We start from the raw sequence: 12747 nt of genomic DNA, 5'->3' as shown, positions 1-12747 counted from the left end.
CGTAAGTGGTTACAAGCACATCAGAGACACGAGATGGAAGCAAAGACGCACTCATTCACCTTTCCGGGCTCGAATCGCGACCAATATTCGTCATTGACCTGCCTCGGTGGACCGTTCGGAGTTTTTCTCCCTCGTACAAGGTCTTACTTCGCAGCATCCTTCCTAGAGCTGCTGGATCTCACTGGCCGACATGCTGGACCAAGCATGCAGAGGTGTCAGTGATCATCCTTTCCTGCAACTTTACGAAGTCGGAGGCTGCAGCAACTTGGCTGGTGGCAGTTGGGGCAACTCCATCTCGTCGGTCCCATGTCCTGGAAAGGCAGTCCCTGGTGCCTGCGCGGTGCGACGCTAGAGGCCCAGCCGCGGCGGCTTGTAGTTGACGGCGGGCCAATTCTAATGGGTCGGTTCATGTGTGTTAGTGGCAACCAAGGAAGTGCTGATTACCTACGCTAGGGATGTTGGGGCAACTGGGTCGTTTCCCGGCCTTCTTTACTCGAGTTGACCAGGCACGCGTAGAAGCTGTCACCCGCGCCACCATCCCGAACCAGCAGCCGATATCGAATATGAACCCCTTCGCGCCCTAGTCACGGGCGGCGTCCCGGCTGGCTGTCCGTTGACCTGCTCCCGCTTCTTGTCTCTCCGTTTTCGTCTCGTGCCTCGATCAGTAATGAAATGTGATGAGTTTGAGGTGCACTTCTTAATCGGCCTGACAGCAATAATAATTTCTCTGGTGCTGTCCCGCGGACACGACAGCATCGCGTCTGGACCCCAATGGCGACGCGGACAGGGATACGTGGGACAGACGGGGACGGGGATCGCGGCTCGGGGAGACGCAGCAACGTGAAACTTGTCGATATTGTACTGTTCTCTCTCGCAACCTTCTCGAGTACAGTTCATGCAGTGGGCGGCAATGGTGCGTTACACCGGTCAACATCGCTTGGCACGATTGCGGTAAACTGACAAACGCACAGCACAGCGCGTTGCGCATTTCCCAAGACAAGTCGTGGGTTTCAACCGCACAACGTCAACCAGCTTAATAAGTCCGTCATCGCAGGACGCATTTCCATCTACTCAAGTCGAAACGGCTTCAACCATTCAATCGGCAAGCGGGAGTCTTCTGTCTGCAACAAATAGACAGCCGTCAGCATCTCGGTTTCCAGGAGGAACCCTCTCGGTGACAGGAGAGCCAGGAACAGGCCGCACACCATCCCCGACATCAGACGAAAGCAGTTCGCCGATCTCGAGGAGTTCGATCTCATCGAACGTGGCCAATGGGACGTCCCAGGCTCCAGGCGTCGTCAGCACGTCAGAGGTGTCAAACTCGACGTTTACCAGAAACCCTTCAAGTACAGGGTCATCCGCTCTTTCAGACGCCTCCTCCGGCAGCCTGAGGACTTTACCCATAGCGAACACATCAACGACAAGTCCAGGTAGAAGCGCAGTTTCGGCTTCCATAACAACGTCGATATCGAGTCTCGAACCATCGTTTCCCATCAGCAATGCCACAATATCCGCCTCACCAAGCGGCAACTCCAGCAGACCCGTAACGAACCTTACCGACACGGTCGAAGGAAATTCAGTCGTGGTCTTGACGGTTCCCACGGGTTACGAACCAGATGTGTCATGCATATCGACCAGCGACGGTGCCGTACCGACAACCTGGTCCATCGTCTACACATCTACGACGACTTTCTATGGGGATCCGGCAGACTACACGCCCCCTCAGCCCGAAATAACTGTCCCAATCACATGTTCTCCTTTGGGTATAGGAGAAGGAAAGTCGAAATCGCGCATAGCGTCTGGGTTCGCGACATGCACGGATACGAGTGGATGCACCGCCGCCGCTCTGCCGTCCATGGTGCTCACCATGTCCACGCCAAAGATAGGACATATTACGACCTATACGTTCGTCACGACGGCCAAGAACCCGTCAGTCGTTTATTCTCCCGTCAGCACACCACGGTACGGCCATGATCCTGAGACGAAGGCCCCGCAAGATAAGCACACAGCTGTGAAACCTGCCGACAAGCCCACCGACAATCCCCGGCAGCCGGCCCCCAACGACCAGAAGCCACCCGACTCGCCAATAAACCAGCCTCAGCCGGCCCCAGACAACCAGAGGCCACCCGGCTCGCCGACGAGCCAGCCTCAGTCGCCCCCAAACGACCAGAGGCCACCCGCATCAACGGTTCCGCCACGTGAGAGTGTAAAGGAACCACCAAAAGCCACTTACACAATCACCGTCGAGCCCACCAAGGTTATCGTCAACGACCAAACGTTCACAGTGACGAACCCCTCCGAGACACATCAAGTCAGCGTGAGCGGTGCGGAATTTACAATCAACCCAAGCGAGGTAGTTGGCGGAGGTACCATTGTTGACCGGCCGGGCAATGTTGGCCGAAGCACCGTGGCGCCTTCGAACACCGTCGTGGGAGATGTACCAGTCGTCGTTGCACCAGATAGTTTACAAAATGTTGTAGTGGTCGGAGGGACGACGTTCGAGCTGCAAGCTACACCAGTCGTGGCCGTGGTTCAGGGGCAGATCATTACGATTCAGTCTTCCGGTATCGTGTTCCCGAAACAAACGGTGTCGATCAATCGATCGTCCCCGACACAGACGGAGATTGTCGTTGCGGGCGGCGAGATGGTGACCGCTATTGGTCCCAGTGTCGTGATCGTTCACTCGACGACGTTCACGTATGGTCTGGCGTCGTCCACCATCACAGAGATTGTCGACGATGATACCATTCTGATAGGGCCATCAGGGGTCATTGTGCGCAACGTGACCATGGGCGGCCCAAACGCGAAGGCCTCGGACACGGCCTTTGAGATCGTGGGTGGTGCGACGATCACACAGGTAGGGGCTTCGGTGGTGGTCGTGGAAGGCAAGACGTTCACGGTCGGTCCAGGGAGAGGGACTACGACGACCGTCATTGGTGGTGAGACCATCAAAATTGGTCCATCCGGGGTAGCTGTGTCAACCCTCAGCTTGCGCTATCCCTTTGGGCCGACTGTTGTTACCACAATCAGCGCGCCGACAGCCACAGCGCCGTCGGCGCCGGCACCTTCGGAGACGAAAACGAATGGCGGCCCAGGTGCGAGGCACGCGAAGAGGACAGCAGGTCCCCGACTTGAGTTTTGCATAGCGATCGGCGTCTGGGTTCTGGGTCGGTTGGTTTGAGACACGAGGTTCATGACAGATGTACCAAGGCGTTTACAGTTCTTCTCTCTTGGTGAAGCAAGGCCTGGTGTAGCAAGGCTGGAAGGAGAAAGACCACGGATTTGGGAAAATGGGGCTCTGCGCAGACGCGGGAAGGGCTGAAGTGTTGCCATCGACGGGCTCATGATGGCACGATGCCCAGGGACGGCTAAGGCGGGACGTAGGTGGGGGAGGGGGGGATGCCTTCAATGCGACCGCACCGACGTCCTTCGAACTGTATTATTATACACCTCTAATCATAGTTAATGCTGCTGCTAATGGGCCTCGAGCGGGGACGAGGTCGCAGCAGCAAGGCACAGCCTCTCACGGCCGCACGTCGTCATCGGCATTGCGGCTGTCAAAGGCCATATCATGAAGGGTGCCGAACGATAAATATGACGCGCATCATATCATCTGAATTCCAGCGACGTGGGAGAGAACCATTCTAGAAAAAGGGGCACCGCCATCATGATTGGATTGCGCAGTTTGGGGCTGATCTGGAAGAGTTCAGATGATACAGGTGCACGAGTCGGCGGCCATGTTGGATACTGTGCGAAACTCGCAAGCGAGGTGTAGGCCCGATGGTCGATTTGCACATGGCTACACGGATAATCCCTGTCTCGGCGACAACGACGATTGAGTTCCCCTGACGGCTCGCTCCAACCATGCCCTGGCTTCGGCATCGACATCTTTCCCGCAGCACACCAAAACCTCTCAGCCTTGGGAGGAGCCGTGGAGCCGATGGGGGCCGGCTGGGGGGAGAGAAAGCGTGACGGACGGGATAGGCAATGTTCGATGTTCGATGTTGAACCGGGGGCCATACACATACCACCCGCGCGCGCGCCTCTCTTCGTTTTGAACAAGCCGTCCCGCAGTCCGTCAAGGTCCGAAACCAACCAACAGCCAGCCCGCCCAGAGCTGTCAAGCTAGCGATGGGCTGAAAACAACATGCGGCCTTTTCTCAATCTATTCACTACCTGATTTAAACGCCAAGAGGTCGGGGAAAAGGGACGAATGGGGTCTCCCGGCAGATAGATTGGTTTCTTCACTTCAGCCCTTCCTGCTACGGTAACAGACCTGGAGGCGACGTTGAGGCTTGGTTTCTATTTTGCGATTCTTGTTCCCTGTTTTCTCTCCCGCTTTGCCAAGGGGGGAAGGGGGGAAGTTCTAGAATAACTTGGACGTCTCATGGATGTAAAGCTGGTTGATAGAGGCAGAGTTGAATATTCCAAAGAGACCATTTGCGAGACCGATCACGCGTAGGTCAAAAAAGGTCGGGATGAGACGGAATGGAATGGGACTATGTCGGCGGTTCTGGTTAACTCTAATACTAAGAACCGCTAGCTTCCGCAGTGGAAGTGTTAAGACAACGTCTTGTGCCAGACAGGAGGGTGCGGGACTGGATGGACGCTACGCAGACTAGACCGGGATGACATGTTGGTGAGATATTGTGCCCCCTTCAGAGTCGGGTACCGGCTCTGCGAGGGCTGGGCTCCGGAGGATGGCTCCTCCGATCCAGCTGGTGTGTGGCTTTGGTGAGTGGTCGCTGTTCGAATCGCTCGTTCAATGGTGGACCAGAGTGTGTGATTTGTCAAGACATCAATTTCAAGGTCGCTCATCAGCCCTACGCCGCTTCCTCGTATTGAAAGACAGACGTCACGGGTCTCACCGGCTGGAATTTGGGTTCCCGAACTCGGAGGGTTTGTAAGACGGAGGAATGTGAAGGACATGTGCGTTGTCTCGGGAGCTTATCTGACGGTTGCTTTGCAAGACACTCAGTGGACTTAGTCTGACGGGCTGGGGAAATAGTCGAATGCGTACGCCGAGAGTGCCCAGACGGAACGGCCCCCGGCGCGGGACGCTTGCGGTCATGAGCTGGGACCGGCGCTGATCCGGGCGGCATCTGCAGAATTCTCTATTTGGACCGTTGCGTGGGGAGTTTTGGCGGCCGTACAGGAGCTGTGATATCAGCTTTGGAGATTACTTTCTTATCTTGAACCACCCCGCAAGTCACTAAACACGTATCAGAAGCTATCGCACTCTATATGACATTGCTAGAACTCTGGCGTACATGGTAGTTAAGCTACAGGCTGTAGGGTCAGCAGAAGGACACATAGAAGGGGTTTAATGTTGTTCAAGACGTCCTCGGCTTCCATAGGCACTGCCAGAAAGTCGGTACTCGGCACCACGAGCTCAATCTATCACGTCGAGTTCAACTTTACAAACTCACAACAGTTGCGAGCAAATGGTCTGTGAGTTCATTATTCATTACGGGAAATGGTGGGTCTTCTTTGGAAGCAATATCAAAAGTATCGGATGCCTCATCCGAGCTTTCATTGCCATGGTTCACAACCAGACAATATCAGAACCTCCTTGTCAAGAACTGGTATCCCACTGACTGCAGTGACAGTTCCTCATAGAGGATTGGGGTCTAGTTTTATAACAAGTACTCTTTTTGATGATCAGATATATTCAGTTGTTCATATGCCCTATCACGATTCCCCGAATAACCGTTGCAACCAGGGGCCGCATGAATCCATATACGAGCGTAGGACAACACCCAGCTTACACATACACCGTTGCATCCCTTGGATTGACCTCCTCCTACTCTAACATTTAATTACTCCCACTCCTTCATCAAAGTGTTGTTCTCAATCTCCCTATCAAAACCCACAATATGCGTCGAGTGGCACCATGGCTTGATCTCCTCCTCCTTCCGAATCGTCCCTGCAAAGAACGAACACCACCCCAGTCTCGGGTGATCCTCGTCGATATCCCTCCTCGTCTTGTCGTGAACCATCTTGTCGAAGTCCTTCACGTTGGGATGCCTGCCAACGTTGTCGTACAGCGTGGCCAGCTGGATCAGCTGGCCCAAATACGTAATATTTCCGTCGACGCCCATGTCCTGGTGGCGGATGATGGCTTCGCAGACGGCCTCGGCCTGGTCTGTGGTCTACAATGACCCACAAACCTCATAGTGTCGGCGAGGACGGGCGGAGCTCAACATACAAGTCAAACTGCACACCTTTCCTGCATGGCGCTTACTCGCATGATCTATACAACAACCCAACGGGAACAGACCTGTGTACGGGCTTAAAGTATCTATTCTCTAGGGTTCTCATGAACAATGCTCTATAAGCAAGAACCCCGTTGGTATGGGCACGAGCAGACAATTCTTGCTCGAAAAGAAGTAGATTAACGGCATTACCTGCGACGATGCAGAAGAAAAGGACCGATTGCTTCACATAAACACGAAAATCAGACAAGCGCAACTCAAACCAGCAGACCATCCTCACATTCTCCCTTTCCCCTTGCCCCTGGTCATCAGCACGGGAAACTCCTCCTGCTGGAAATGATCCTGCTCAATCCCTAGACCCGAGTGGCCGCTGGCGGTAGCTTCCTGGAGGCTGAGCCTCAAAGCTAACTCGAGGTCGTCTTCCTGCGGCGGAGGCCTGCTGGAGCCAGCCTCACCGGCGCTCAAAGCCAGGGCAAGCTCCAGGTCGTCGTCCCTGGGCGTGGCCCTGCTGGAGGACCCCGCTGCGTTGTACCCGGCGTTGGGTGTGTAGCTTGCTGACGGGGATGTAGATGGTGACCGCTTCGTTTTCTTGGTCGCCTTGGGCTTGTACTTGACTGCAAACTCGTAGTCGCCTGAGCTGTTGCCTCGCGGCGACGGTCCAGTGTCGTTGACAGCCTCCATGAGCGAGAGCCTAAGCGCCTGTTGAATTTGCACCTCGTACTCATCCTCCTCGGGCACCGGAGGGGGCGGTGTGAACCCGGTCACACTTGGCTCCGGCGTGATCGTATCGACTGTACTCTCGCTGAACGAAGACGCTGTGTCCAACCCGCCGTCAGCTGCTGAGCCAGTGTCGCTGGCACTAGTACGCCGCTGCTCCTCCAACAACAAGGTCTCCTGGGAGATCATCTCAGCGTACTGGATGGCCTCCTCTTCGGTTAAGTCGCCGAATGCACCAACGCCGAAGCGGTTGCGCAGCCAGGCATCTTCACGAGCCTTCTGCTCCTGCTCTCGGCGGAGTTCCGCGGTTTCGGCGGCGATATAACCAGACACGTTGCCACCCTGGCGACGCGTCGCAAGGCGGCCGTGAATATCAGAGTGACGAAGACGGCGCTTGCGGCCGGGAGGTTGAGTGGTGGCGCTGTAAGCCCAGTAGCGCAAGAAGGCGCCAAAGGAGGTGATGCCGCGCAGGACTGTCGGGTCAGGGTCGAGGTAGATGGCCCGCGCAGCCGGATACGTGTCGCCACTGAGTGAAGGGTTCATCGTCAACATGTGACGAGGGACGCGACCCGCGGAGCGGGCATTGAGGGTGCGAAGGGGCTCCAGAGTTGAAGCAAGAGGGTCCCATGCCTGGACCAGGCCGTCGGTTCCTCCGTGGACGAGGTAGAGAGCCGTTAAGGCCAGGCAGGAGATTTCAGGAGAGTCTGTTTGAATCACTCGAAGGGGCTTGACCTCCGTGTTTTGTTGGTCGCGCATGTTCCAAACCACCACGCCGCCTGTCTTGGTTCCGATGGCAATCATGCGGGTCCTACGGCCTGGGATCTCTGCGACACTCTCCGCGGTTTGCGGTGTCATGGTGGGAGTGGCAGTCGACTTGTGCCCGAAGTGGAGAGGGTCCTCGTAGAGAGTCACAAGAGCGTGAGAGGAGAGATCTACGGCAGATGCTGTGATCTCTGACACCTTGTGGCTTCCCAGTGCCAGACTGGAAACAGACCATTCGTCCAGCGAGCTAAGCGTGGCCGGGGGAGTCAGCAAACCCGAAGAAGCTGGCGTCACATCGCCCTTGCTCGGTTGCTGTGCCGCCATAGGCTTGACATCGACGATGCCATCTCCGAACAAAGACGTCGAGACCGGTATTGACTCTTCCAAAGGAGTGGAAGCATTTTCGGCACTAGGCCGGGGCGTTTGGGCGACAAATCTAACAAAACGTGTGACTTCGGGCTCCGATTCGTCAAGGCCACAGCGGATGGACACGATGATTTCTCCTGCGCCGCCGCCATCATCGTTGGCAAAATCGACTTCGAGTCTTCTGCGCATGTCCCAGCCGTCGCAGACTCTTCGGAAATGGTTAGGCTTGTACCGCATGAACTTATCAATCTCGCGAGCCTCTGCGACGAGCTGCTCCCTGCTCAACTTCATCGCGTCCGCAGGAGATCGAGGGGAGTAAGCGCCCTTGAGCGCATGCTTGTCCAGATCATCGGCCTGTGCCTGGCGGCGGGTCTGGTCGATGATCTGCCAGTAGACCGACCTGCCAGCGTACCAAGCGTTCTTGGTAATGTCCTCGCCCTTGGCTCGTTCGACGGGTGACTTGGGAACATCGACAAGGTAGTAAACCTCGCCCAGGGCATTGAGAGCGACAGCCCAGACTCGCTGAGCGGTCTTGCGCTTTTGAGTGTACTGCTCGTCGACCTTGAGAGACACAATTGGGACGCCTGGGCTGAGAACCCAACGTGCCGTCATCTCGCCGTTGGCATGTCGGGGACCGCTACCGTCTCCCCCAAGGGCATAGCATGTAACAACTCCAAGCGTTGAACCCACCATGATACCCACGACCGAGTGCGTCATGTTGGGTACCGCTGTAGACTTGGCGATCCAGACGCTAGAAAGTGCCTCTGACAGTTCCGGGATTTTGGGAATATCAGGATACGTGTCGATCACCCCGGTATCAGTGCCGAGATATCGGCCACGCAGCTCGTTTGCGGGACGGAAATAGGCGCGTCCACCGGGAAAGCCTTCGCCAGAAATCAGCCCATAAGGCTGACTGACGTCCATGACATTGGGGCATGCAGCAGGTCCGTCTCCAACGCCGTATGGCTCCAATTGTGGCATAACCTCATCCAGCTGAAGCGTGGAGAACGGGTCGTTGAAGCCCCATTTCTCGACTCTCCCGTTTGTAGGATCGCTGATTGTCCCAACACCCAGGTCTGCCGCTCCGTGAATCGCCTGAGGAGGCTTCTTTGCAGCGGCGGTAGAGAACACGGCGTGTACGTGCGTAACAACCCAAGGCAGCTTCGAGTTGTAGGTCAGAACGGCACTTGATTTTTTGCTGCTGCGAGTGGAAGACCCAATGCCGGAGCCCGGCTTGCCCCTCACAAGGCCCCGAAGCAGACGTGTGCGCAGCAAGTACTCGCTCCTCCATGTCGCCAACGGCGTCAGGCGCGCGAAATAACGCGCCTCAGATCGCACAAACTCGGAGACGTCTTCTTCAAGGGGGCCAGAGCGAGGCTTCCCGGAGTTATCATCCAGCATGACATGGCCCGGGAAGAAGCGCAAAAAGGCCATTCGCCACGCGTGGGGAGTGGTGACGAGGGCGTAGAAGCGCTTCGAGACGAGCGCCACCGCCGAGTGGGAATCGGGATGCAAGTGGGATAGGACATGGGTCAAGATCTCTGCGCAGTCTATCAGCCCTCATGTGTACAAACTTCCGAGGGCGAGCATGGCATACCGTTAGGAAAGTCTGTAAGCTGAACGCCATCAGGTCGTAGGTCGGATCGCTTAATGACTTTGAAGCCCAATGGCTGTCGGGGCGAAGGCGTGAGGGCATTCTCGTAATCAATCACTCTTTGACCGGCGATGGAGGGATAGGCCTCGGAATTAAAGCTGGCGCTGTCGAAGCTCAGCCCGCGAAGCTTCTCGTCGAGCTGGGCAGCGCTGATGGCGTCGAGTGAGTCACGGCGGCCACCTTCCGGGACAGAGCGCGGGGAGGCGCCGCCGGAGTCGGCGCGACGGAGCTGATCGACACCGGTCGGCTGTTGGCAGTGACGAAAGCCATGCTGACTTGAGGAGGAGGGGTTCGAGGGGTTGTCTTGTTGGTTGCGCGTTTCCGAAGACTCAGTTGGCCAGTGTTGCATAAAGCTGTGGTGGGGGTGTTCGTGGGCAGGTGGCGGGCGACTGTGCAAAGGCAATGTGCACAGTCTTGGGATAGAGAGGGTATATTGGGAGGCAAATAAGCGCGAGCGGCGTGTTGGAATGCGATGCGGATGCTACTGGAGCGTGGGCGTGTCGTCGTCGTGTACTGGAGTTTTAGTGAAGCTTATCGAAGTCGCGTTTCGTGACGAAGTGTCCCGGGAGATTGCGGGCGTGGATTATCTCCGGGCCGGGTCCTTATCGGCAGAGCTTTGACGGTCCCGCCTATCGCTCATTCAGAGCATCACCAACAGCATCACTAGGCAAGATGCAGACCACAAGTTGAATACGACTGTCTCATTCTATTCCGGAAGAAGGCGCCCAATCTCAACAAGTTTGTTGGAAATTTATTGAGTTGCACGCGAAAATGAGGAAGTCATCGGCCCGGGTATCGCAGACAGCGGCCTCAGTGACAAAGGACGCATCCAGACCGACGTCGAAATACCGGGCACAGAACATTGGTCTTTTGGAGGCATGTGAGCATACCTACCCTCTTGTATTATCTACAAATCAAGACTCGAGCTGAGCGAGAGAGAAAGAACGAAAAAAGAAAACAAGCCAATCATGGCAAAAGATGAAGATGCGGCCAGTGTGGATTGAACACACGACCTTCAGATTAAGTGATTGAAGTTGACTTCAGTCTGACGCTCTCCCAACTGAGCTATGTCCGCCACATTCTTCGAATTACGATATCAGCGTGGTGCCCACAGCAACCTAGGAAGCCACACGCTAAGCGGTGGAGCTCTGCGAACCAGTTATGCTGACTTCTCCAGTGGAGACGACCAGCGGCAGGCCGTATCCTGAGCAATCAACAGTGTTCCATGTCACACCTCAATGCCTTTGGGAATAACCTCGGAGGCGATACCAAACACAGCTTCAGTGAGCATTTCCCTCATTGGGAAAGTCAGCAGCGAGACACGATGTCATGAAAGGGGGCAACTGCGACTGTGTGGGGATCTGACACTGTTCCTGTCAGCTCTGCAGCAGCTGTGGCACCTCAAATCCTTCCAAAGTCCCTTTTCACTCAAATATTGCCCGAGACGTCGGACTCCCCAGCATCATGATTCACGCACCTGACGTTTGACAGGCTTGACACATGGAGAACCAAGGAGGCACGGCTGACAAGAACCTGACAGAGGCACCGCCAACAACCAACACGACCACGACTCGGATCCATATCGCAGGGCATTCTTGGGAACTTAATATCCGTCATCCTGCTGTCGTTCGTTTGATCCACACAGTATTCGGCCTCAATTCCTTCGAAACAGAGTCCATTTCGCTGGAACTTGTCTCCATCCGTACCCAACGCGGAACCGATCCTTCGTGCCCCAATTCTGCAGGAGAACACGGATGCCAGACTGTTGGGACCGCCGTGTCCTGGGACCAACATTCCACGGTTCGCTTCGATGGCGGCCGACGACCGGCCTGAATGGTGATAGCCACCGTTCACAGCCGGCCGATGTGGTCTCATAAACACCCTGGAACTCCAGATTTAGATGCCCCGACCCCGGCGAACTGGTTCGGCATCGCACCACGTCGAAGCGGCCGCCGCACACCTGAAGTTTCGACTCACGAGCGTCGGATATTTTGCCTTTGACAATTGCACTCAAGAACCGCAGAAACGGCCCTCAACCGTGGGCGTTCATCTCGTCCAAAGCACGGACACCGCCAACCTTACCAGCAGTTCCTGCAACGATTCATTGTTCCGCCGTATTCCCGCCCAACATGAGTCGCGCAGCCAGGGCAGAGAGATGCCAGCCTGCTACGGTGCTACCAACAGACAGGACCCTGGGCTGGGCCACGTAACGGTGCCCATGAGCGCACCCCCCTCCCATTTCCCTCTCGCTGTGATCGACGCCCGGCTCGAATCCCCAATCTCCATCTTCGGTGAAGCCCTATGAAGAATGAGACAAGGGAACGGCCCCCGTCTTGCCTCCCGACGCCCAGGGTCTTATTCCTCTGTTCCGCGATGATTGCCTCCCGGCTGCCACAGCGCTCCGCAATAGTTGTTCACGCGCTGTGGTTCCGTCTTCCGCACCTGGACATCCCGTTCTTTGAATATCAAACTCTGGGCCGCGAACTGCGGCACAGCACGACGTGACGTGCTCAGCCCGGAAGGCACACTACCAGCCATCCAGGCCATCATTCACACGATCGTCGCGGTTGTGACTTGAGCACGCGATCACGGCCGCTCAACTCTCACAACCCCAGGGAATCGGATCAGCCCCTACGTATCTTGCATCCCAAGATTCTTCGAGGATCAATCACTTTTCATAAAGACCGTGCCCGCGCGCACTGACAGAGCATATGGGAATAACGACTCAGGAACCCCGACATCCGGCCCGGATCCGACTTTAAACAAGAGCATGGGCCTTTGGATCAATCACATATCCACCCAGAAAAACAACAAACCCACCTTGTTCACAAAAAGAAAGACCGAGTCAATTTCGAGAGAAACGAGCTCCATCTGCCCAGAGTGACGTAGGTACCCGCACAGTCACCCATTCCCTTGGGCCGCGCTCTGACATTTGCCAGAGTCCGAAGAGTCAGTACCCCATCACCGCGCAAATGAGGAACAAGACGCCCCCAATTGCCCCCGTCGGCAAGCCATCTCGGCTACAGCGCTGCT

General features: G+C 56.0%; 3 protein-coding genes across 3 annotated transcripts; 2 read left to right on the top strand and 1 right to left on the bottom strand.

Annotated features, from left to right (window-relative positions):
* Positions 1–1867: 1867 nt before the first annotated feature.
* Positions 1868–3181, top strand: CGCA056_v005088 (uncharacterized protein; the record flags this gene model as incomplete). Its single annotated transcript, XM_037320343.1, has 1 exon — positions 1868–3181. One exon carries the CDS (start codon positions 1868–1870, stop codon positions 3179–3181), a length of 1314 nt encoding a protein of 437 aa, XP_037181318.1.
* Positions 3182–5819: 2638 nt separating this feature from the next.
* On the bottom strand, positions 5820–10063 carry CAH (Cyanamide hydratase; the record flags this gene model as incomplete). The annotated part of the gene is made up of 3 exons (XM_037320342.1): positions 5820–6140; positions 6531–9601; positions 9658–10063. 3 exons carry the CDS (start codon positions 10061–10063, stop codon positions 5820–5822), a joined length of 3798 nt encoding a protein of 1265 aa, XP_037181323.1.
* A 1551-nt stretch (positions 10064–11614) lies between these two features.
* On the top strand, positions 11615–12019 carry CGCA056_v005086 (uncharacterized protein; the record flags this gene model as incomplete). Its single annotated transcript, XM_037320341.1, has 1 exon — positions 11615–12019. One exon carries the CDS (start codon positions 11615–11617, stop codon positions 12017–12019), a length of 405 nt encoding a protein of 134 aa, XP_037181322.1.
* Positions 12020–12747: the final 728 nt, after the last annotated feature.

This window comes from Colletotrichum aenigma, assembly GCF_013390185.1.
Source record: "Colletotrichum aenigma strain Cg56 chromosome Unknown KSG_Cg56_contig03, whole genome shotgun sequence".
Classification (NCBI taxonomy): domain Eukaryota; kingdom Fungi; phylum Ascomycota; class Sordariomycetes; order Glomerellales; family Glomerellaceae; genus Colletotrichum; species Colletotrichum aenigma.
Note: the sequence above shows the minus strand (reverse complement) of the source record. Positions and strands in the feature narration are given on the sequence as shown.